Consider the following 26,868-nt stretch of genomic DNA (forward strand, 5'->3'; position numbering starts at 1 on the left):
CCAGAATTGCGGAAATGAACGGCAAAGAGTCCCTGTGTTTCTGGGGAGGACGAGTATTTCACCTGAGACCTTACTGCAGTATCTGTCAAGTAACGCAGCACCATTTGTCTTATATTAGAATGTGACATCACCAGGACTTGGCAGAGAGCTCTCCCCATCTGCCAAGTAGCTCAGTTGTGAGTGTGAAGGACGGAAAATCTAAAGATCCTGGGTTTTGACACAGTGAACACTTTACTCAATAAATATCATATCCAGTTCCTTTTCTAGAACACCCTAGTCTAGCGGGATAGCTTTCTTATACTCCTTGGGCTGTAAGCCTTTTGTACTGTGCTCCTGGGGAAATCTCTATTAAAAAGCGCTAAAGTCCTCTCCTGCTTGGAAGAGAATAGCAAATCTCAGCTACTTTGGTTAAGGTTGAAGGTAACTGACTCTTTGGTGTTTTCTCACTCTATAAACGGGTAAAAGTCAAAGTGGAACCCAAATTTCCTTCCTCGAAGGACAAAACCTAGGGACCCTCAGACCCAGGGAAAGCAAAGACCATATTGCCTGGACAGGGACTTGAACCCTGGACCCTCAGATTAAAAGTCTGATGCTCTACCAACTGAGCTACCCAGGCTCTGGGAAGGTTGTCTTATCCATACACATAAATAGGATCAAGCTTAATAGTGTGGTAGATTCATTCTTGCATTCAGGAAGGGCAACTGAACAGGTATTTAACCTCTATAGTCAATTCACCCAGCACTTGTTTATGTTTTCTGTAGGTAGGTAGAGAAGGAATGTAAATGGCATCAAGAAAACAATCCTCATTTGGGTACACTTGTAGAAAGGGAAAATAAACAAAAGAAACCAACAGATTGTTCCCAATAAATATTTACGGAATGCTTAGTGAAATCTGTCAGCTCTTATTTACTGGGCACCAAGAAATAACCAAAAAGGACACAAAGAAGAACAAAGAAACAATAAAAATATAAATAAATAATAAAAAAAAAAACAAGAGAAGAAAAAAAAAGCAACCAATGGAGAACAATGGTAAGAATCTGCCAAATTTGGTAACATCTACCAATCTTTTTCTTGGTGCAAGAAAAAAGCAAGTCATTAAAAAGGAGGGGAAATGTCTGGTGACTGAGTGGCCCTATGTTGTGCACTTCCCTAATGTTCTTAACCTCTAAAAGAACCTTGACAACTCAGGGCACCTAGGTGGCTCAGTTGGTTAAGTGACTGCCTTTGGCTCAGGTGATCCTGGAGTCCTGGGATCAAGTCCCACATTGGGCTCCCCCCTGAGCAGGGAGGCTGCTTCTCCCTCTGGCCCTCCCCCCTCTCATGCTCTCTCTCTCTCAAATAAATAAATAAAGTTAAAAAAATAATTTTGACAACTTGGCTGTTTTTCACTGGACATGTAGCATTTTTCTCCATATGTTCAAATTTTTCTGAAATGTCTTGTGACTTGTATCAAAGGAATCTAAAAAGTTTAGTAATTTAACACTTAGCAATATCCCTTGAGAGAGAGAGGGAGACAGAGACAGAGACCCCTTCTTTAATCTTCTGTGGAAGATTTTACATTGATCTTTATCTCCTTGAAATCGTTATTTCCATTCCGTGTCTCCCACATTTTTTTTTTATCCCAATACCATCATTTTGTATCTGGTCTTTCTTGATCTTCCTACCATGCTTCTAGGTACCAAATACAAGTATAAACACTGAAATCTGACGTTATTTCCTGTGACCCCAAATCTATGTTAAAAATACTTCTTGTGGACTGGGTTATATTTACATCTACTTATAGTGCAAAATAATAGATAATTTGAAAACCCCCTTCACTGGAAGATGTAATGGATGTGAATGTGGAATTTGTTACCCCCCCCCCCCCCCCGCTTAGGGCCCCCCCAGTGAAATCCCGTAAGAGACCACCTCAACTGAAGGAGGCATCTCTGACTCAGTATTTCCAATTGTTCCCACTCTGGGAATCCGCAAGGAGAGCGTTTTCACAAATCCAGGACAATGTGCCACAGTCAGATGAGTCTTCGTTTACAGCAATGTCTTAATTTACCAGCAGAAGGGCGGGATTTTTCCGAGGAGGGTGGAACGTGGGACTTAGGGCTGTATTTCCCTGGCAGACTGATTCTCAGAAGGCGAATTTTCTACGGTCGTATTTAACTAAATATGAAAGCTCTAGAAGTAGATTTAGTTAAACTGTTTGGATACAGTTCAGCAGGAGTTGCTTATAAAACTCACAGTCGAGGATGGCTTCGACTTGTCGATCTCAGGACCGCCGCGGCGCCACCGCTTACGAGCGGGTGCATCCTCGCTAACATAGCAATTCCAGTGTCACAATTAGTTTTTCCCATATGGAAACGGTTTCATTTCTTTCCCCGCGTCTTTTTCCTTCGTCCTTCCTCCCTTTTCTCAGCCTGACTTTCCACCCGGTCCCCTTGAGAAGCAGGTGGTTCCAACAGCTCCTCCAAGTGCATGCCCTCCGGATCCGCCCAGGACGCGGCTGCCCAGCCCGCTTCCCCGAAGCTTGTGCGGCCCCGGGGAGGAGCCGCAAGGGAGGCGGTGGGGCGCGGCCCGCGGACCCCCGCGCTGGGGAGGAGCCGGGGGCTGTGGCATCAGCACGGCGGCCTCGGGGCGGGAAGGTCGCCACCAGCTGCCGTCGAAAATCAGTCGCCAAGAGGCTTTTCTTTTGCCCGCAAAGGCAGCCAGACTTCCAGAATTCCGTTTCTGATTGGGTAAGTTTGGATCCGTTTTGACAAGGACCAGGAGTTCCTGTGTTTGGACGGACTTCCGTTTTCTGGGCCTATCTGCGGGCTCAGGCTCTTGGCAGTCTGTCCACCGGAGCTGCGGGAGCGGGGGCCCGTGCGCGCGGGGGTCCAGCAACCACACCGCCGCGCGCCCCGCGGGAACTTCACTCCGCGCACAGGGGACCGGGGGCCATCAAAGTACTGCCCACCCAACCCGGGTTCTAAACCCCTCCACTGCAACTTCCCCAGTCCTCGGACCGGAGAGCGTGACCGAGGGGCGGGGGCGCACAGGGACCGTGAGATTCCTGTTGTCTCGTGTCCTCTCGTGCTTTTCCACTTCGCAGGGGCCGCTACCCTCGAATTCCTGCCCCTTTCTCCATTTGCCATCCCCTGCTTGTTCTTTGGATCTCAATTCGGACGCTACCCATTACCTCCTTCTGGAAGCTTTTGCTGACTCCTCAAGACTGGTTTTTGAAGCTCCTGGAATATACCCCGGATTCCTCCACGGGTATTTTATACCCAACATTGTCAAAACCCGAACTCCCGGTCTTCCCCCAACCTGGCTCGTCACCCATCTTCCCCATCCCCATAAACAGCTGCTCCAGCTGTGGATGCTCTTTGGCCCAGATCCTAGATCCCATCTCTCAGTTCCACTCTCAAAATGTATCCATTATCCGGGCGCCTGGGTGGCTCAGTTGGTTAAGCAACTGCCTTCGGCTCAGGTCATGATCCTGGAGTCCGGGATCGAGTCCCACATCGGGCTCCCTGCTCGGCAGGGAGTCTGCTTCTCCCTCCGACCCCCCCCCCATCTCATCTTCTTCTCTACTTCTTCTCTCTGTCCTTCAAAAAAAAAAAAAAAAATTTTAAAAAAAAAAAAAAGTATCCATTATCCAACCGTTTCTTACTCCTTCCGTTGCTGTCACACTCAAAATCTACCATCACCTCTTGCCTGGATGTTTGCAAGAGACTCTCCAGTGCTCTCCCTGTTTCTATTTCTCTTTGCCCCCCTTCCTGTCTATTCTAAACAAAGAATTAATGCACAACTCTCCAAGGACTCCCCTCTGGTTCCAGGATGAAAGCTGAAGTGCTTCTAGTGACCCGTGCAGTCATCCCCTGGTCCCTCCTCCCCCTCCCTGGGCCCCCCATCCCCAGCTGCACAGTCTCCTGCTGACACTCAGGCACAAGTCTGGTCTAACCCCAGCCTCAGGCCTTTGTCCTCTCTGTGTGCTCTGCCTGGAAACTCTCCCCCCACCCCGAATATGTGCCTAACTCCTTTCCTCCTGTCCTTTAGGGTTTTGCTCAAATACCAACTTCTCAGGGAAATCTTACCTGTTCAACACATTTAAAATTTCAAAACACTTTTTAAGGAGTCATCCCTATTATCTTCCTGCTTTATTTTTTATTACCAGTTATATATTTTTCATTCGTCTAAATTTCCCATTAGAACGCAAATTCCATGAAGACAGAGATTTTTGCCCATTTTGTTCACAGCTATCGTCCCGGTGTCTAGAGGAATACATGTCGTATGGCAGCTACTCACTGACAGTTTGTTGAGTAAAGGCCAAATGAATGGCCTGCCACCTACACAGGAAACACTCAGTAAATGAGTCTTCTGCGGGAGGATGTGTAAGCAAATTTAAAGAGTTTAACCCCAAACAGGGACAGGAATGGGCTTTTCATAGGTAAAGTGTTCCTGATTCTGTTTCTACTGCTCCTGGTCGGGTGTATAAACCTGAGCGGCTGACCATGGGTCCTCTGCCTGACCACGTGGTCTGGCATGCTGGCCGGTGCCCGCGCCGGAGGGAGTTAAAGCTCGCCTGGGACTGAGCACCTGAGACTCCAGTCCCCTCTGCAGAGCTGCCCACGTTCATCTCTCTCATCATTAGTTCTCCTTCCCAAACCTTTAGGCTGCCCAGGACTAAACCCTGACTCCTGAGCCACTGGTGCCTAAGGGTGAGGATATAATGCGTGCGGCTCAAAGGCGTGGGAAACTGTCCTAAGGAAGACACATGTTCCTGGGAGTCTTCTGAATACTGCTTTGAGAGATTTTACTCATTTGCTTGTTTGGTATTTTGAAATAGTGGTGGACTCACAGAGTTCAAAATGATTATGCACTGATGTTTCCCTTGTCACCTACCTACCTGGTTCCTACTTTGTCCTCCATCCTCCATTGGTTCTACTGTTCTTCATTTCTTACCTATCCTTCTGGAATTTATCCACTTTCCTGTAAATATATTCATTTGTTCTGGGCCTTGCTTTTGATACTTCACAATATAGGTTGGAAAGCTTTACATGTTCGTACAGAGGAAGCTTCCTTGTGTCTCTTTGTTCTGTTTTGTATTTTTATTGTGAAATATAACACACAGGGAGGTAAATAAAATCTACACCTGCAGCTTAACAAGTAATCACAAAGCTAACATCTAACCATCACTTGGGACGGTGATCAGGGCCTTGTTGGCACCCAGGAAGCTGTGTGTGTCCCTTCCCTTTAACCCTCTGTCCTCCATGCTCTCCTTACGCCCCCAGAAAAACCCAGTCCTGACTTTTACAGTAACTGTGTATTTACATTTTTTTAAAGATTTTATTTATTTGTCAGAAAGAGAGAGAGCACAAGCAGGGAGAGCAGGAGAGGGAGAAGCAGGCTTCCCGCCGAGCAGGGAGCCCGATGCGGGGCTCGATTCCAGGACCCTGGGATCGTGACCTGAGCCGAAGGCAGACGCTTAACTGACTGAGCCACCCAGGTGCCCTATATTTACATTCTTCATACGTTTCACCATGTACACATATATCCCTAAACAATACAGCCCAATTTTGTCTCGTTTTGAAACTTACGTAAGCATCATCAGACTAAATGCTTCCTTTGTATCTTCCTCTCACAAAATTGTGTTTGTAAGGTTCATCCATATTGTTTTCTGTAGCTCTGATCTGTTGCCAACTGCTGAATAGTATTCGACACTGTTTATCCAAGTTAGTGCAAATGTTCACTCCAGTTGTTTCTGATTCTTGGCTCTACAGACACCACCAGTGTGAAAATTCTCCTACAGACCTCCTGCTGTACCTGCGCACGTGTTTCTCTTGGGTTGAGATCTAGGATAATAGGGTATGTACATCTTTAACTTACTAAAGTCCAACTGACTTCCACAGTATTTCTATCAGTTTAGACAATCAACAGTAGTGATGAACGTTATTACTTAGCATCCTTGCCAATAATGAGTACTTCTTGTCTTTTTAATTTTAGCAATTTTGGTGGAAGATCAGTAGCATCTAATTACAGGGTTGGTTTGCATTTTCCTAATTTCTAATAAGGTTGCTTGCTGTAGTTGTTTTAAAGTATGTCCACAGGGGCGCCTGGGTGGCTCAGTCAGTTGAGCGTCTGACTCTTGGTTTTGACTCAGGTGATGATTTCATGGGTCATGAGATCAAGCCCAGGGACAGGCTCCCCGCTCAACAGGGAGTCTGCTGGAAGTTTCTCTCCCTCTGTCCCTACCCTGCACGCACGCACTCTCTCTCTCTCTCTAATAAATAAATAAATCTTTAGGGGCGCCTGGGTGGCTCAGTCGTTAAGCGTCTGCCTTCGGCTCAGGTCATGATCCCAGGGTCCTGGGATCGAGCCCTGCATTGGGCTCCTTGCTCATTGGGGAGTCTGCTTCTCCCTCTGACCCTCCCCCCTCTCATGTGCTCTCTCTCTCTTTCAAATAAATAAATAAAATCTTAAAAAATAATAATAATAAAGTAGGTCCACAAACTCTGTGGCACTCCTGTCATCAGGAGGTGGTCCAAATACCCTCTCCTTGCCTGGGGGCCATACTGACTGGCTTCTAACCAACAGAGTGAAGCAGAAGAGACACTGGTGACCTCTCAGGCTAAACATTTTCTGCCAGTCTCCCGTTCTGTCTCATAGATGTCATAGGCATAGAAGTTCTTTCTATATTCTGTATTTTCGTGCTAGTCCTGTATAAGTTATTAATGTTGCAAATATCTTCTCCCATTTTGTGACTTAGATTCATTCTTTCATAGTGCTTTTTGATGAACAAGTTCTTCGTTTCACTTATTCTTAAAATACTGTGTAAATTTAATCTCATTAAATTTATCCATTTTTCCTGTTTAGTACTGTTGTGTCTTATTCCTTATTCCTACCCAAAAGTCTGCAGTATATTTATTTATATTCTCTTCTAAATGCTTTAGACTTTTGCCTTTTACATTTCAGCATTAATGTACCTGGAATTCGTTTCTATGTAGGGCGTATTATTTTTCCATATAGATATCTAATTATGCCAGCACAATTTATTGAAAAGTCCTGCCTTTCCATACTCTTCTGTATCCCATTTATTAAGTACAAAATGTGCTCCTTTTTTGTTCCATTGGTCCATTTGTCTGTCCTTGCACAAATACCACCCTGTCTGAGTTGATAAGGTTTTAGATGAAGTTTGGTTTGTTTTTTGGTTTGTTTGTTTGTTTGTTTTGAGGTAAAATTGGTATATAACATTAGTTTCAGGTGCACTGCATAATAATTTGTATTTGTGTACCACACAAAGTTTTCACCACACTAAGTCTAGTTACCCTGCCTCATCATCCAGTTGATGCCATTCACCGTCCTCCGTCCCCCGCCCCTCTGACAACTACCAGACCTCTGAGATTCCTCCTGTGTGTGTCTGCCCCCCAGAGGTGGGGCTTTGGTGAGACTGCATCTCTACCTCTCCTACCCATCTGTGACGGCCTTTTTATCCCTTGTTGTGGAGGGAGTTGTTCGGCTCTGTCTCACTTCTTTTTCCATGGGTATCATTACTTTGGCTTCCAGGTAAGCTGGACGGAAACAAATGTTCCAATTGCTCGGAGATTTGAGTGGCGAGCACATGAGCACGCAACAGCAACAAACCTTCACCTGGCTTGAAGCCAGAGTTAGATTTCCTTTGTAATGTGTTTGCTTTGGGGGTGTCCCGACTCTCCTTCATGCTCAGATCTGGGCACATCACTCAGAAAGAAAGGCCTACTCAAAGTTAATGAATGAAGAAATTAGCTCAATTCCCCGTTTTGGTTGGGGGGCAATCTCGCACATGCTGACCATGGCCTGCACCTTCCTTCCGAGAGTGTGCCTGGCCTACACTTTCAGCTTTCTACTTCCTGCTATTGAGCTACTCCACCGGGACATCTAAGCTGCCCGCCGACCTTCCAGACTGAATTCATGGCCCATGAGCTTATGAAACCAGGTCATTTTCTATTGCAATTTAACTGATGAGGAACACAATCACCCTAAGATCTCTGCTGGCTGTTTATTACCATTCTCCCCTTTTGAACTATGTCTGACTTTGCTCCTTCTCTGGCTCCAGTACATGAAGTCGTATGACCCATTTATGGCCAATGGGATAGGAGTAAAATAATGCACAAAACTTCCAGGTCATACCCCCACTGGAAAAGAGATGTCTTTACACTTCTGCTAGTTTGAAAAGGGACAAGGTACCTGGATGTCAGACAGAAACACACATCAAAGATGGTGGAGTGATATGACTGAGAGCCTGTGTTCTCACATCTTGGCATTTTCCTGCCCAGGTAAGCCTGGGTTGCTTATGTCCACAGTCTGGATGACCACTGCTCTGGGCCTGTTATAAGAGATACCCATAATCCTAATGGAAGCAACCTCTTTGAATACAGAGTCAAACCTGGCTGCTAAGGGGTCAATAAAGAAAATCAACTATGTATAACAACCTCAGTATGTTAAAACTCTCAGGTAAAGAGAAAATGGAAGCAGTGACCTTACATTTATAAAAACTAACGTGTTTCTATTGTAAACAGAGACGGGGAATTGATATTTAGCAGAGACCAAAGTGAATGAGTGATTCAGGAAGTGAGCAGTTATCTTCAAAGCAAGCTATGGAAGAAAATGCCAGAATAACTATGGGTGAAAGTCCGGTATCCATAACTGAAATCCAGTGGCAACTTGCTGGAGAAGATTGAGGATGTCACATTAAAAAAATCCCAGGATAGTGGTGTTAAGTATAGACATTAGAAATTATTGCGGAGAACCATATCCTATTTGAAAATAGCTATATGAAGAAGAAAAAAAAAAGGACTGCTGTACAGTATCATTTTTTATTTTATTATAATCACTATACATTTTCATTTGTTTTAATTAGTTTTTTTTAAGTTTTTATTTATTTATTTATTTGACAGAGAGAGACGAAGCGAGAGAAGAAGCACAAGCAGGGGGAGTGGGAGAGGGAGACGCAGGCTCCCCGCTGAGCAGGGAGCCCGATGCAGGATTTGATCCCAGATCGTGACCTGAGCTGAAGGCAGATGCTTAACCAACTGAGTCACCCAGGCGCCCCTAGTTTTAAATATATATATTTTAAAAAGTAAGTGTGGTTGTGTATTCATGAACTGAACAAAACAGAGTTCGAAGAGTCATCTTGCAAATGAGATAAAGCACGTGTGTTCATCATGGTCTTGTTACTACAGCACGCTTCCTCAGTCAGTGAAGATTTACTGAGCATCAACTCTATTTCTACTTCTACTTAGTTTCTGTGAAGTTATAAAACTCTAAGGTATGGATCCTACCTTTAAGGTGATTACTGAACATCAAGGAACCACTAAGTACTAAAGTCCATGTGAATAAATGCTACAGAAATTCAAAGAAAAAAGAAATGAGTGCTGGGGCGCCTGGATGGCCCAGTCGCTAAGCGTCTGCCTTCAGCTCAGGTCATGGGATGGAGTCCCGCATCAGGCTCCCTGCTCAGCGGGGACCCTGCTTCTCCCTCTCCCTCTGCTGCTCCCCTTGCTTGTGTTCTGTCTAATAAATAAATAAATAAATAATCTTAAAAAGAGAGAGAGAGAGAGAGAGAGATGAGTGCTGAAAGCAGCTGATGAAGGTGAATCATCATCATCCAAGACTATGTATGTGCTAAATCATAAAATGAAGTTTGAGAGGCAGAAATTAGGAAGGTAAATAAGGAGGGTATCCTGATTGCAGTTAGCATATGGTCAAATTGTTGGGAAGTCGAAGAGAAAGTGGGAACTGCCTGGCTGAAATGTATCTCAAAGGGAGAGTGGTGTTTGCCGTAAGGGGAAACAGGCTGAGAAAGCAACAAAAAAGTCATAAAGTAGCAGCTTTACGATAGTCTCTTACTCTTACTTGTGCTCATAGTTTTTAAATCCATTGCATAATTCACTAAAGTAGGCTCCTTTTCCAAAACCATTAAATTTGTTTAGTTATCAAATGCTTTTAAAAAATAGTTTGATTATAAAACAATGCATAGGCATTACAGAAAACTTGGAAAAGATTAACTGGTCAACTTAAAATCATAGGTTTCTGAGATAAATCTTCATATTTTCAGGCTATTATCTCTGTAATCACAGGACAAAGACAAGAGACCAGCAGACTTTTCTAGATGTATGGGATCTCAAGATTTATTCTCATTCACATGGTCTTGACATGTTTAAGGTATGGAAACAACAAACGCATTTTCCAATTCCATCTTTTCTTGGTAATCTGCTCAAGACTTTAGAACTGTTTTCTAGTTCCTTTTCACCCGGGACATGATAGTGACCAATTCAACTTAAGAGAGAAAATTTATATTGCAATATTAAATTTGGGTGGATTCTAGGTAAGCCAGCCTTTACCAACAATTTGATTCATTCTTTTTGAGAATTTATCAAACACCATATTCTTAATCAAGGCCCCAAACTTCCTACTGCAATAATTAGCATAATTTATACTATTTTATGTCTTAATCTCCTTGAATACTCATGGTATGTTTAATTTTGGAGGACCAATACAAAGGTAATAAATAGCATGTAGTCTCTATCTTTATTGAATTCCTAATAACTACTACATCCTCACATTGTAAATCAGACCTGTTGGAGAATAAATAAGTCACAATTTGAGAGTCACATCTCTAAAAACCTGCATTGGTAATAAATAAAATAAATGTGGATCTCAAAGATCAATTAATCAGGCCTTCCAATTTTTTAGGTGAGTAAATTAAGGCATGAAGAGGTAAAGTGACTTACCCTAAAGTAAGTAATAGACCTAGTTGGTAACAGAGCTGAGATTGGAACCCAGGACCTTTAAAACCCAGATATGGGCACCTCCCACTAAACCATGTGGCCACTCTAATTAACAGTTTTCATGACCCTCCTTCTGTTTCCCTGAGAAGGGTCTCCACAGTAGCCAGACTCTCAAGGCATTCAGAGGACTTCTCTCCAGTGCGAGATTTTTCATGTCGAATAGAAGAGTTTTGTCTAAATGTTTTCCTACACTCAGTATGTATATTTGGTTTCTCCCCACTATGAATTTTCTGGTGTTTTGTAAGATATGTGCGCTGGCTGAAGGCTTTTCCACATTCATTACATTTGTAGAGTTTCCCTCAGTATGAGTTTTCTGATGTTTTTTAAGATCTGTCCTCTGGCTAAAGGCTCTGCTACATTTACTCCACTCATAAAGTTTCTCTCCAGTATGAATGATTTGATGTTGAATAAGGCCTGAGCAGTAACTAAAGGCTTTTCCACGTTCACTGCATTTACAGGATTTTTCACTAGAATGAGTTTTCTGGTGATTTCTAAGGCTTGTACTCTGACTGAAGGCTTTTCCACATACGTTACATTTATAGGGCTTCACTCCAGTGTGAGTTCTCTGATGTTGAATAAGTGCTGACCTATCACTAAAGACTTTTCTGCAGTCATTGCATTTATAGGGCTTCTCTCCAGTATGAATTCTCTTATGTTGAATAAGAGCTGAACAGAAATCGGAAGCTTTCCCACAATCATTACATTCATAGGGCTTCTCTCCAGTGTGAGTTCTCTGATGCTGAATATGCCCTGAGCGATCGCTGAAAGCTTTCCCACATTCATTACATTTGTACGGTTTTTCTCCGGTATGAACCCTCATGTGTTGTGTAAGGAATGAACTCTGGGTGAAAGTTTTCTCACATTCATTACATTTATATGGTTTATCACCTGTATGACTTCTCTGATGTTGAGCAAGGTATGTCCTTCTGCTAAAGGTTTTTCCACATTCCTTACATTCATAGGGCTTCTCTCCAGTATGAGTTCTCTGATGTCGAATAAGAGCTGAGTAGTTACCAAAGGCCTTCCCACATCCATTACACTCATAGGGCTTCTCTCCAGTGTGAATTCTCTGATGGTGAATAAGGGCTGAACGATCACTAAAGGCATTCCCACATTCACTGCATTTGTATGGTTTCTCTCCAGTATGTGCTCTCTGATGTTGAATGAGGTCTGAACAGTAACTGAAAGCTTTCCCACAGTTATTACATTCATAAGGTTTCTCCCCAGTGTGGACGATATGATGTCGAATAAGAGCTGAGTGATCACTGAAAGCTTTTCCACAGTCATTACATTCATAGGGCTTTTCTCCCGTATGAATTCTCTGATGTTGAGTACGATGTGCACTCTGACTGAAGGTTTTACCACATTCGTTGCATTCATAAGGCTTCTCTCCAGTATGAATTCTCTGATGTAGAGTAAGATGCGTGCTCTGGCTAAAAGCCTTTCCACATTCCAGACACTTATAGGGCTTCTCACCTGTGTGAATTCTTTGATGCTGAGTAAGGTATGTGCTACGACTGAATGTCTTGCCACATTCGGTACATTCATACGGTCTCTCCCCACTATGAATTCTCTGATGTTGAGTAAGGACTGAGCAATAACTGAAGGACTTCCCACATTCATTGCATTTGTAGGGCCTTTCTCCTGTATGAGTCTTCTGATGGTTTGTTAGGTGGGAACTCTGGTTAAATCCCCTTCCACATACATTACATTTATAGGGTCGCTCTCCAGTATGAGTCCTTTCGTACTGAACAAGAGCAGTGTGGTCTCTGAAGGTTTTCCCACATCCACCACATTTACAAGGTTTCTTTCCATCACACTTCCTTTGTATAATTAACTCTGAGTTTTGTTTGAAGATTTTCCCATGTGTACCATGTTCATGAAAACACTCTTGTATAAGATCACTCTGTTCTGAAACTATTGATTGTAGAGTGAAAACTCTTCCAAATTCATTAGATTCTGTATCTCCTTCTTTGGCAGGAATTTCCATACAGGTGACTTTATCGTGTCCCAGATACTTCTCCTGGTGTAAGTGCTGATTCTTAAACTGTTCTCTAGACTCCCAGGTATCTCCCAGTAGAGACTTTCTCTTTTTAAGTTCTTCTGTGTTTATTCCTCGGGATGGGCCTTCTTTGAAAATGTCCTGCAGTTCTACTGTTGATTTCTTGGCTTTAGGTCCAGACTTGCCACCTAAAAGACATAAAAATACAAATCCACTATGTGTCCAAAGCTGGAAGAAGAGAAGCTGTTCTGTGAGGAATGGGGTAATGAAATTGTAATACTGAGAACATACAACACGGGGGATATAAATGTAACCTAGTAATCCAGGGAGGGGTTAGCTGGAAATGCTAGTGGTGTGAAAGGGTCTGATTTAAAACAAAGTAATCAAAGAGAATGGAACAGACATTGTCAGGAGAGAAGGTGATTTGGGAAAAGGCTAAATTGTAGAGATTAGAAAAGAGAAAAACATGACGATGAGCGGGTATTAAGAAAGGAAAGCTGTTATCAAAGGAAAATGGCTTTTATGGAGTCTTCTGTGAGAAAACTTACTTAATCAACATTTAAACTATTATCCTAAAGCCCATTAAGAGCTCTTTAAATGTCTCTTTAAAAAAACCTTTTCTTTTGGGGCACCTGGCTGGCTCAGTCAGTGGAATATGCGACTCTTGATCTCGGGGTTGTGAGTTCGAGCCCCATGTTGGGTGAAGAGATTACATAAAAATAAGATCTTTGAAAAAAAACAAACAAACTCTTCTTTTAAATTTGGTTTTTCGACTTACACAAAGCAATACCCTTACCTATTCCCTCTTTGTTGAATAACTGCTGCTGACATTATTGCTTTACATTTAATGAAAGAAGAGCAGAAACCAGGTCTAAAGAAAAAAAGGTTGAAAAGGGAGAAATTTACTTTTTTGAAATGAAAAATAATTCTCAAGGCTTTCCAATGATATGTATTTCTTTTTACTCTCAGTCATGGACAGAAAAGATAAGAAACATTAATCATAGAGGACAAAGAGAGATGACCCTTCTTTTTGTGTGTCAGCATATCTAGAAGTTGTCTTTAACTATGGGTTCATACTTAAGAGTGAGTTACTAATATGTTGATTGAAAGTTAAGTGTTTGTGTGTAAGGACATAAGGAACGGGTTTCACTGCAGGATTACTGGGCAGGGGCCTGGCTGTTTCATTAGATGACCCCCCAAATGTTGGCACCTATAGCATTTTATTTTGGGCTGATTAGTTTCCCCAGAATGAAATACTTCGACCTTGTACTTGGGGAGGAGGTGGTATGTGGAAGCCTGACTGCCCATCTTCTGAGTCAACTGAAAGGAAGAACTGGGGGGAGGGTCTCTCTATTCAGTGAGTAGTTTTTTTTTTTTTAAAGATTTTTATTTATTTGAGAGAGTGAAAGCGAGAGAGATCACAGAGGGAGAGGGAAGAAGCAGACTCGCCGCTGAGCGGAGAGCCCCATGTGGGGCTCAATCCCAGAACCCTGGGATCATGACCTGAGCCAGAGGCAGAAGCTTAACTGACTGAGCCACCCAGGCGCCCCAGTGAGATTTTTTTTTTTTAAAGATTTTATTTATTTAGACAGAGCATGAGCAGGAGGAGGGGTAGAGGGAGAAAGAGAATCCTCAAGCAAATTCCCTGCTGAGCTCAGAACCTGACACAGGGCTCGCTATCACCACTCTGAGATCATGACCTGAGCCAAAATCAAGAATCAGCCTCTTAATTGACTGAGCCACCCAGATGCTCAGTAAATAGTAGATTTTCACTTAAACATCTGTTTTTGGTGTGAACCCCAGATCATAGCATGTAATAAGCAAACATTAAACATGAGGAATTATTTTATTAACTGTACTTCTAACATTCAACACTCAGTCCTCATTTAACTAGTTTATTATTGCTTCTCCTGCCCCCAAAGCCTTTCTTGCCTTCCTTATTTTGCCCAACTAATTCTTGACCATATTTTAGAGCCCCACTCAAATTACACTAGTCCCATGACATTCCTAACTCCCGTTTTCCTGATCTCCCACAGTATTTACTGTACTGTTTTAACTTCTAATTTTAGTCCTTAAAAGCAGTGCCTTATACTGGTTATCCATTATGTCACACACATATGTGTGTGCATATGTGTGTCTCCTGAGTTAGCGTTTCATGTCTTAGAGGAAGGAAACTTGAATGACTTTTGTGGGTGTGGAGTTAATACTTAGTGAGTTTATGCCAAGCTGACTCACAATATTGGCATAGTTAATCCTCCTAACAAGCCTGGGAAATGGAAAACAGAACCTTTACTTTGGGAGAGGTTCAGAGTGTTGAAGTCACTTGCCCCAAGTTACACACAAGCCCGAATTCCAGAGTCCAAGGTTCATCTCTACTGCCCTAGGAAACAGATGGAGCAGATGATAAAGGTTAAAGACAGAAAATCCTGAGTTTTAATCCCAGCTTTCTACTGACTATCTGTGTGACATCAGGGGAAGCCCCCCATCTGGCCTCTTTCCAATCCTCAATATCACTTATAGCTTGATTTTTTTTTTCAAATCCTTAAATTCTTCTCAAACTTTTTAGATGCAGGTCCTTAAATGTTTTGATCCATTGCCAACCCAGCCTCACCATTCGTCACTCTGACACGTGCCTTAGATCCAACCACACTGTTTACTTCCGAGCTGTTTATCAAATTTCTCACATCTCCCGGCCTGTGTTGATCTTTTCTCTAGAACTCCCCTTCTACCACCTACTGTTTGCTGAGCTACTTCCTGCTCATTCTTCAGGATTCAATTCTAACATCATCTACTCTAAGCTCCTTATCTATATTCTTATTGCCTCTATAATAATAAAATGATAAAATAATTGTTCCTATAAATAGTAACAGCTGATATTTAATCATGCTTAGAACCATCAGTGTTTTAAGTACTTTACATGTATCTAATCACTTAATCCCTTACTGGAACTCCAGGAGGTAGAAGCTATTATTATCTTCATTTTATGAATGAGGAAAAGGGGCATAAAACTGTACAGTCCCATGCAGTAACCTCCAGCCACATGTGGCGGCCGAGAACTAGAAATATGCCTACATCAAACTCAGCTGTACTGCAAGTGTAAAAATATATACCAGATTTTGAAGATTCAAGGAAAAAAGGGAAAATATCTCAGTAATAAAGTTTTATTTTGATTAATCGTTAAAATGTTTTAGGCATATGGGATTTGATAAAAATATTCTTAAAATTAATTTTACCTCTTTTTTATTGCTTTTCTCAGGCATGACTAGTAGAAAATTTAAAATTACACATGTGGGTTGCATTTTAGTTCCACTGGCCCACGCTGGCTTTGAGAGATTAAGACATTTGTGCAAGGCTGCAGAGCCAGTATGTGGCAGAGCCAGGATTGAACCCAGCCTCAGAGCCCCCTCTTCACCACTTCTCCCATGCTGAGTCTGCATTACTCCATCACAGCACTCACCAGTGTATTTACTAACCTCTGAGCTTCCGGAGATTAGAGACTAGAGTCTTTAACCTCTGAGCCCTCGGCTCCTGGCACAGTGTCTGGTACATAGAATATGCCTGATGAATGTCTGGTGAGTGGACAGATGCTTTCTTCTGAGAATGCCACAATGACAGCAGGGTTTTTATTTTTGTAAGATTTATTTATTTTAGAGAGAGAAGGAGAGAGAGTAGGGGGAAGGGCAGAGGGAGAGAATCTTCAAGCAGGCTCCCCGCTGAGTACGGAGCACAACATGGGGCTCGATCCCATGACCCATGAGATCACAGCCTGAACTGAAACCAAGAGTCCAACACTCAACCAACTGAGCCACCCAGGCGCCCTGACAGCAGTTTTTCAAGATTAGTCTGGCCACCCTTTGTTTTTGCACCTAAACCCTGGAAATTATTTAAAGAAAGAGGTAAGATAAAGCCACCACCCTAATATTTGGGACAGTAAATGTTTGATAGTACCTACTTTTCAAATAATTACAGGCATAAGAGCTAAGAGGGATAGTCAACCTGTAAACCATAACCACCATTGAGGAGACAATTTTTCACAGATACCCACTATTAAGAGGCACAAACATGAGGAACCCGAGGAATAATCAGAGAATTAGGCGAATCAGAGCTTCACATTGTCACGCACAACCTGAAAAGATGGTCTCACAAAGGACAGTGCCCTCAATTTTATTTGAGAAGAGAAAAGGGGGTTAAGGAAAGGCCATCAGATTCTTCTGGAAGGAAAGGAGTAATGTCCTTTATAGCATATTTACAATACAGTAGTGAGAGACAAACAAAAATTATAGAACATATAGATATGGCAGGGATGCTGGATTTATGAAACCGGGAATTTAAAGCTACTATGATTGGGGCGCCTGGGTGGCTCAGTCGTTAAGCATCTGCCTTCAGCTCGGGTCATGGTCCCGGGGTCCTGGGATCGAGCCCCGCATCGGGCTCCCTGCTCTGAGGGAAGCCTGCTTCTCCCTCTCCCGCTCCCCCTGCTTGTGTTCCCTCCCTCACTGTGTCTCTCTGTGTCAAATAAATAAATAAAGTCTTTAAAAAAAATAAAAAAATAAAGCTACTATGATTAATGTGGTAAGTGCTCTAATGGATAAAGTAGACAGCATGCAAGAACAGATGGGCAATGTAAGAAGAGCCAAAAAAAAGCAAGAGTTTTTTTTTTTTAAGATGTACTTATTTGAGAGAGAGCACAAGCAGGGGGAGGGGCAGAGGGAGAGGGAGAGAAAGAATCTCAAGCAGACTTGGTGCTGAGTGGGGAGTAAGACGTGGGGTTCGATCCCAAGACCCTGAGATCATGACCTGAGCTGAAATCAGGAGTCGGACACTTAACCAACTGGGCCATCCAGGCGCGCAACATGCTAGAGATTTTTTTAAAAACTAACAGAAATGGGGGCACCTAGGTGGCCCAGTTAGTTAAGCAACTGCCTTCGGCTCAGGTCATGATCCTGGAGTCCCAGGATCGAGTCCCACATCGGGCTCCCTGCTCAGCGGGGAGTCTGCTTCTCCCTCTGACCCTCTTTCCTCTCGTGTTCTCTGTCTCTCATTCTCTCTCTCTCAAATAAATAAATAAAATCTTAAAAAAAAAAAAACTAACAGAAATGAAGAATGCCTTTGATGAACTCATTAGTAGACTGGACACAGTTGACGAAAGACTCTCCAAGAGGACATACCAATAGAACTTTCAAAAACTGAAAAGCAAAGAGTATAAAGACTGAAAAAACAAAACAAAACACCAGACACTTGTGAACCTTGTCCTATGTAATCTCTTCATCTGTCTGTTCATCTATAACCTTTATCATATCCTTGATAATATACTAAACTGGTCAACATATGTGTTTCCCTGGATTCTGTGAGCTGTTCTAGCAAGGAATGGAATCCAAGGAGGGAGGTCATAGGGGCCATGTGAAGTGGGGGCCGTCTTGTGGAGACTGAGCACCTGCCCGGTGGAGTCTTTGCTAACTCTAATTAGTGTCAAAACTGAAGTGATTTTTAGGGTGCTCAGTTGGTGTCACAGGGAATTGCTTGGTGTGGGGAGAAAAATCCCCCACATTTGGTCAGTGTACGGTCGTCGTGTGAGATTACGGGAGAAACCCAGGAGTGTGTTTGTTAAAGGAAGACAGACCTGCAACATATGTCTCTACTGCCCAAATAGACTGCAATTACCAGTTTGTATCACAGAAAAAAATTTTTTCCTGGGCAGCAACACTCTTTACAAACAGGACTGAGATGGACTGAGCCAATACTTATATTTAAATTTGATCATTTTTATGAAGAAAAGGCACATTTGACAATTAGAATAATGCCAACTGATTATCTTTCTCCTTCCAAGCATCTTTAGGATATCTCTGTTTTGAGTAAATGACTGAACTAATAAACTTTTATTCTTTCAACATGTATTTATTGAACACCGTGCTAAATACTGACAATACAGTGCTGAGCAAAAAACCGGATAGTACCTGATCTCACAGAGCTGAGTGTCTAGTAGATAAACAACAGTCACACAAATGCATACATAATTGTAGTTGTGACAAGTGTCACACAGAAGAGTCATATGATGCTATGAGAGTCTTTAGTAAGGCCATCTGACCCGGCCAGGGTTTCAGGAGAGCTTATTTGAAGAGACACTGCTGAACTAATTCCTGAAGGATGCTTGGAGTCCCCTTCGCGACAAAGCAGAGCAAACAGGAAGTGCAAGGAGAAGTGGGGAGGGTGAGGAACCGAAGGAGACCAGTGTGGCCTGAGCACCCCGGGAAGTCTGTGCTGACCGGGGGCGGGGGGGGGGGGCCAGGGACACCAGCTACGGGGGGCTCACAGGCCATGCAGAAGCATTCAGTCTTCAACCCGACAGCAAGAAGCAGTCATTTCAGAGGAGGAGACAGAAGATGACAAAGCCACGCCGGAGTGTAAAAAGGACCTCTCCGGCAGTAGGCAGGGAGGTGAAGAGGCCAGAATGGACATGAAAGAATATTTGTGTGGATGCCCCAGAAATCGAGGCAAGGTGAGAATGTGGATTCGAGAGACAGGAGGGACAGAAAGCAGCGATGGATTTGCAACATATGGGGGAGGGACAGGGCGTGGGGACACAGTGGGCAAGAAGGGACAGCAACGGCGCACTTCTGGGTTTCCGGAACTTCTCTAACACGACCAGGGGATGCGGCCTCTTCACCATGACGAGGCTCACTGATGGACAACCAAGTGTGTCTCTTGGGTTTTTTTATGTGATCGCTGCAGAAGTGATTAAGTGCTTCAGGATGAAGGGAAATGATACCAGATGGAAATTCTGATCCCCCAAAAGAACTTAAGAGTACTAGAAATAGTAAATATCTGGGTAGATTAAAATTTATTTTTAAGAGTTTATTTTTATCTTTTTAATTTTTTTTATCATACATATGACTGTTTAAAGGAAAAATTATAACCTAATTGCCTTGTACATTTCACAACATATGTACAGGTAATACATGAAACAACTAGAACAAAAGAAGAGGGTGTGGTAATGGGATCTATATGGTTGTAAGGTTTCACATTTTATTTTTTTAAGATTTACTTACTAATTTTAGAGAGAGAGCAAGAATGGGAGAGGCAGAGAGAGAGGGAGAGAGAATCTCAAGCAGACTCCCTGATGAGCACAGAGCCCCACTCGGGGCTCGATCTCACAACCCTGAGATCATGACCTAAGCTGAAACCAAGAGTTGGATGCGCAACTGACTGAGCCACTCAGGAGCCCCTAAGGTTTCACGTTTTAATGTGAAGGGAACCATTAATGCTAAGAAGCCTGTGAAGAATTAAGGATGCATACTGTAATCCCTAGAGGCAGCACTAAAAATAATAATGAAAAGGAGCACAGCTAAAAGCTAATAGGAAAATTTAAAACAAATATTTAAAAATATTTAAGTAGTCTATGAAATAGAAGGAAAGGAAAATCAGGGGAAAACAAGGGGACAAACATAAAGTGAATAATAAAATGGTGAGACAAATCCAAACATACTAGTAATTACTAATATAATTGAAATAGTCTAAACCAGGGACCAACAAATTATGATGCCTGAGGGCCAATCTGGCCCAATGCCTGTTTCTGAAAATAAAGTTTTACTGGATCATAGCTGCACCCATTCATTTACATATTTATTGCTGCTTTCTCTCTTTACTCTTTTTACCACTCTTTGCAGAGTTGAGTGGATGTGACAAACTAAATGGCCCACGATGTCTGAAATAGTTCCCATTTGGCTCTTAAATAAAAAGTCTGTCCAATCCTCATCTAAGTTCCCTGATTAAAAGGCAAGGATCATCAGAATAAGACAAACTATATGCTTTCTAGAAGAGATATATTTCATATATGAAGACACAGGTCAAGGATAAATGGATAGAGACAGATTTACCAGGCAAACCGTAAGTGTAAGAAGGCTGGGCGGCTATGCTGTCAGATAATAATAGATTTCAAGATAGAATATTAACAGAGCTGAAGGAGGACATTTCTTAATATTCAACAGCCATGTCTCAGCAATTGACCAAATGCAATTTAAAAAAAAACAGTTAAAACAGGAGATCTGAATAACACTATCAAGCACCTTGACACTATACTAGGTTTGATACCTAGTATATGACATCCAACAACTGCTGAATTCCCAGTTCTTTAAGTCCATGTGGTACCTCCCCTAGGATAGACCAGATGTTAGGCCAAAACAATTTTCAGTAAGTTGAAAAAGATGGGAATCAGCATCTGAGCTGGGACTTGCACTTCTAGCCACAGTGAAATAATGAGAATCAGATGTATCCTCCTGCCTGGAACAACCAAAAAATATATGAACAATGACAAAATCTGAAGAGACAATATATATTCTGACAGCAGACAAAATACACGAAACAATGGTTTTTAAGATGCCAGACACCCAGTAGGAAAGGTGACCCTGAGACACAGACACAGATGGGGGGAGCTCCACAACTGCCCAGTGTGGTAGGCAGCCTCTAAGATGGTCCTCAGTGATCCTTGTACCCCGGCCTTCCCAGCCTTGTGTAATTCCCTTCTCTCAAGTAACCTGCTCAAACTAATAAAATATGGCAACATTGAGGGAATGATTAGGTCACAAAAGAATGTTATTTTGTCTCGGTAGCAGATTCTCTCTCTTGCTGACTTTGAAGAGGCAAGCTACAATACTGGAGGTCTGTGTGGCAAGGGACCAAGGGTGGCCTCCCATCCAACAGCCAACAAGAAACTAAGTCCCGTGGTCCAATAACGCAACGAACGGAATCCTGCAACAACCACAGAAGTAAGTGAGGAAGTGAATCTTTTGCACAGCTTTGCAAAAGACCCTGAGGTAGAGGACCCAGCTAAGCCGTGTTCAGACTCCTGACCCTGGGATAATAAATGCATGTTGTTTTAAGCCGTGTTGTTTTAAGTTTTCGGGACGATTTGTTACATAGCAATGGATAACTAATACATCCAACGGACTGCCTTGAGCGTTTCCAGGCTGTAGCACAGAGTTAGGGAATCCATGCATAAGAACTGAACAGATGGAACGCAGAGTCTGAGGAGGCCCATGTGGCTGGAGTTTGTAGAACAGAGTATTGAGAAAGGAGACACATGTAGAGAACTCTGGAGATCAGCAAAGGGTCCTCCTTGAGTATTTAGCAAGGCAGAGATCACCATATGCATGTGAGGAAACTACTCAAGGCCAGGAAAAGAACTATTTAACAGTATTAGAGGTAACAGTGCTCAGCGCTCAAACAGGGCCCATTCTGACAGCCATACTAGAAAACTGCATGATACACAAAACACTGGGTTGAATCCACAGAAGAGTCATGTTAATATGAGGGAATAAATAGCTCTCGGCTGAGAACTGCTTTGGTCCCACTTAACAAATCTTAAAAGCAAGACCTGAAAGGATCAAATTGTTTCCAAGTAACTTAAATGCATCCCAAATAAAAGCTCATAAATATTTTTAGGAACACAAACATACCTAGCATCCAAAAAGATAAAATTAATACTGTCTGGCATCCAAACAAAGATTACTAGGGAAAAAAAGAAGAAAAATCACAACCCACAATGAAAAAGAATCAGTCAATAAAAACCAATCTGAACAAACACATGTGAGAATTACAACTGATGTAGTTACATTCCACATGTCCAAAATAAATAGACAATAGCAGGCAAAATTTTTTAAAAAGGCTCAAAATGAACTCGGAGATAAAAACTAAAAAGATCAAGATGAAAAATGCAGTGATGGGTTAATGGCAAATTAGACACTGCAAAGTAAAGATTGGTGAACTTGAAGACAGCAATAAAACTATCCAAAAATCAAACAAACAAACAAACAAAACAGAGAGAAAAGATCATCTTTTTAAAAGAATGAACAGAGTACCAGTGAGGCAAATCTAAACTGACTAGGATTTGTGCAATTGAAATCTACAGATTGGGGGGGTGGGGCAGAAAAAATACTTGAAGAAATAGTAGCTAAAAATTGTACAAATTTAATGAAAACTATAGACCCACAGACCCAAGAAGCTCAACAAATTCTAAGCACAGAAACATGGAGAAAACGAAACCAATACATATAATAATCAAATCAGTCAAAACTAGTGACAAAGAGAAAAATCTTAAAATCAGCCAGAGAAAAAAGACACATTAAAAATAAAATACAGACAACACACCAAAAACAAAGCAATCTAGAAGGCTGTGGAGCAACCTCTTTAAAGTACTTACAGAAAGAAAAAAATTGTGTCACCTCAGAATTTTATATAGAGAGGAAATACCTTTCAAAAATGAAAATAAAATGGGGCGCCTGGGTGGCTCAGTTGGTTAAGCGTCTGCCTTCAGCTCAGGTCATGATCCCAGGGTCCTGGGAATGAGTCCCACATCGGGCTCCCTGCTTCTCCCTCTCCCTCTGCCCCTCCTTCTGTTTGTGCGCTCTCTCTCTCAGATAAATAAATAGAATCTTTCAAAAAAATAAAAAAAGTTAAGTAACTAACTGGTCTAAGCTCATCATACAATCAATAAATCTCAAACGAGCCCTGAAGTTCAAACCGGTTTGCTTTTCAAAACCAGGCTGAATGAAAACTTATGTTCACAGAAAAAAATTCATGTACATGAATATTTAGAGCAGTACAATTCATAATTACCCAAAACTGGAAACAATCCAAATGTTCTTTAACGGATGAACAGATTAAAACAACACTGGTGTATCTATTTAGTGGAATGTTACTGAACAATAAGCAACTCTCACAAGACAAAGGAATCTCAAAGGCATGGTGCTGAGTGACAGTTGCCAGGCCGAAAACGTTATACAGCATAAGATTCCATTTATATGACATCCCGGAAAAGACAAACTAGAGAGATGGGGACCAGTCCGCGGCTGCCCGAGGTTAACGGTGGGAAAAAAGGTGTGAATATAATAAAGGGAGAGCACAAGGCAGGTTTCCGGAGTCAGTGAAACAGCTCTGCGTCTTGATTGTGGCGGTGGTTTGGTTGCACGCTTCTAAACGTGTTAGAACTGCACGCCCCTCTCCTATCAATTTTACTGTCTGATAAATTTGCAACTAAACAAACCAGGCCGTTTTCATTAAGCCACGATGGATAAAAGGCTGGGAGAAGGGGTCACGGGAAGTGACACAGGAGGGGCTTTGCTCCTGGCTCCCACCGGCGCTCCCTACAGGCCCCCCGCCCCCCAGCCCAGGGCGCCTTCTTCCCACCTGCTCCTACAAACTTCTCTCCCTGTAAAGGGAAGCTGCCTGTCCTCACATCCCGTCTGCACCTCACCCCTGTTCTGTACAGATACCGGTTTCTGCGATTTGTCCCGCATAACTGACCTCCTGGACTTGCAGGTACACAGGCAGGCTCAAGAAGGTGGTGAGACTCGTGCTGTGTGAGTAACCTCGGGAGCCTGGTTAGTGGACGTGGGCTGGCCTCCAGGTCAGAACGGGCCCTTCTGTTCCTCACACCAAGAGCTACACATCTTGTCTCACGTCCCCTCCTGCTCCAAGCGGGGCTGGCCCCCCAGGATGGAATCCCCGAGGGGAGGCAGACACAGAGCCCGGGCTCCTTGAAAATACAAAAACACGAGAACATGGAAACGCAGCTTGCTCCGAACTGCACGTAGGCGAACAAATGTTTGACTGCAGACCCTGTTATTCACCCTCTGAATGTGGCCCTTATGGGGACGGTCAGTGGCAAGTCTCAGCCGAGGGGAGGACGCTCTGCCCGGGGCTCCCAGCCGGGACTCCAGCCTGGCCGTCTCCATGGGGCTTCCCCAGCTGATGAGGCTGGATGTGGTAAGCACCCGGGCGGATGCAGCTTTGCCTTATTCTCCTTTACTGCCTACTATTGCTCTCATCTATGTGCAGATTCCTTTCCTCTTCGGTTTTTGTTAGTTCCTATAGTAATAATAATGTTTCTTTCCTCTTCCGCACCGAAACGCGGCTGTTGTGAATCTTTTGTGCAGAGCACCCCCACGCGCCACCCGGTCACTGTCTCACCTCTCTCTCCCTGCACAGTCGTCGCCGCCAGCGCGGGGTGCTGCGGTCGCCCGGGCATCACGCGGGCTCCGCGGCCCCGCCACCGCTGGTCCGCTCCCCCAGGGGCCCTCCCTGCGGACACCCGCCTCCTTGCGGCCTCTGGAACCCAGGCCGGACCCCGTCACGCTCCGGGGAGCCCCTACCGCCGGGCTCCCAGGCCCGGCCGCAGAGGCCGAGCACCCGCGGAGACGCACCGCAGGTCCGGGGCCTGGAGGGGCGTCGGCGCCCGGACCCCCGCGCCGCTCGCGGGCAACAGCTGCCGCACCTGAGAAGGTGACAGAGCAAGGCCCTGGGAAACTTCGGGACCTGCCAGGCCTGGCCCACCAGCCCCGAGCTAAAGGCACCAACTACCCGGTCCCGACACCGATCCCGGAGGAACTACGGTTCGGCGGCTCTCCGCCCCGCGGGAAGCGCTCCTTCCCCGGGGACATTCCCCAGATGCGTCTGCGGCTGCGCGGACTCGGGGCGGGGGCGGGGCTAGAGCCGGTCCACGTGACTCTACGTGGGCGGGTCTTCCGGGCTGGGCTGGTCTGAGTCTCCAGGACGCCGCCCCAGTAACTGGGGTATACCTGAGTAATTTGCATGCACCGAAGTGCCTCAGCAAAGGAGAAAGGCAGGTTCCTACCATCTTTTCTTAAACCGTGATGAAAAATCATAGAGCCCCAGGAAAATCAGACTCCTTCATTTCAGGATGGCGATAGACAATGACTGTTAAACACATACCGTGTGCTAGGCACTCTTCTAAGCACCTTACATGTATTATCTCATTTGAAAAAGCAAAAATCGGCTCTGCCATAGGCCAGACTCAGAGGACACTGATAGAGCCTGCTGCAAAGTTAACAGCAAATATTTCTCCCAAAATCATACTGCAGCTGTAAAGTTTCACCATGATCCTCTTTGAATAATTACTGCTTTCTTTTCAATGATATCTTCGCCTTGTTACTCCCACTTAAAAAAATCACCAAGAAATCTTCTCTGCTAAAATCAGAGACTGTCAGAAACTGTTTGACATCACTGTCAGGATAAGTAAATGCTCCACTCTTGCCTGGAGGATCGGAGCCACCTTCAACAAAAACAATAGTTGTAGAGCTCCAGGTACAGCATTTTCACACACAACGTATCACATTTACAGTGACTTTGAGATTTCAAAAACAAAGCAGGACCCTGAATCTACTTTTTAATCCAGACAAGCCGGGGTGCCTGGGTGGCTCCCTCGGTTAAGCATCTGACTCCTGATTTCTGCTCAGGTCATGATCTCAGGGTCATGACATCAAGCCCCATGTGGAGCCCTGTGGCCCATGTGGAACTCAGGTCAGCTCCACACAGGGCGGGGAGCCTGCTTAAGATTCTCTCTCTCAAAAAAAAAAAAAAAAAACAGAATTAATGCAAACCAGCCTTGCATTGAGTCTATCAAAACAGTTTCATAAAATGTTACCTAAAATTTTACTTTTTCTCAAAATCCTGCAATAACTCTGTTTCATTCTTTGTGAGATGCTCCAGGTTACTGCTGGTAATGGTCTACCTTGTTGCGGTGGATGAATAAACCTAATTTTGTTGGACTATGCATTTATTCCTGGTAGTCCTTATCAGATGTGCTTAGCACATTTTACTTCAAAACATAAGCTCCAACAGAGACTGGCATGTTGTAGATTATCAAATAATTTTTGAATAAATGAAGTCATTATTATTAACCTCATTTTACAGATGAGGAAACGGTCTCAGAGAGGTTAAATAAGGTTACCCATGATTTGGCTAGAGGAGCTCACATCCTTAATTGTTGTGTTATGGGCCCTACTACTTGCGCAAGATAGGACATGCTTCAAGTTTCAGAACTAGCAAATGGCAAAACTAAGATTAGAGTCCATGTTTAATCCCAATCCAATTATTTTCCTACCCTACCTACTGGGGTATTTGTGTGTGTGTGTTTGTGTGTATGTATGTGTGTGTGTGTGAGAGAGAGATGTATACTCTAGCTCATCTACCTGACCTGGTATAGACCTCAGTATATTTACCAATGACAACATCTCCAGGATCCAAATACTGTCGTATTGTGGAGGGAAACTG

General features: G+C 43.4%; 1 protein-coding gene and 1 non-coding gene across 2 annotated transcripts; both read right to left on the bottom strand.

The window, feature by feature from the left end:
• Positions 1–543: 543 nt before the first annotated feature.
• TRNAK-UUU (transfer RNA lysine (anticodon UUU)) lies at positions 544–616 on the bottom strand. Its single transcript has one exon. It is a non-coding gene; the product is annotated as a tRNA-Lys (tRNA).
• Positions 617–10,077: 9,461 nt separating this feature from the next.
• LOC141371919 (uncharacterized) lies at positions 10,078–25,203 on the bottom strand. Its single transcript, XM_073890148.1, is given in 3 exon segments — positions 10,078–11,100; positions 11,103–12,989; positions 24,766–25,203. Coding segments are annotated over 3 exon segments (2,187 nt in total). The 5' UTR covers positions 24,824–25,203; the 3' UTR covers positions 10,078–10,858.
• Between the last annotated feature and the right edge of the window lie 1,665 nt (positions 25,204–26,868).

The sequence above is a fragment of the Callorhinus ursinus genome, unplaced genomic scaffold, assembly GCF_003265705.2.
Source record: "Callorhinus ursinus isolate GAN/ISIS: 27379988/994484 unplaced genomic scaffold, GSC_fseal_2.0 scaffold129, whole genome shotgun sequence".
NCBI lineage: Eukaryota > Metazoa > Chordata > Mammalia > Carnivora > Otariidae > Callorhinus > Callorhinus ursinus.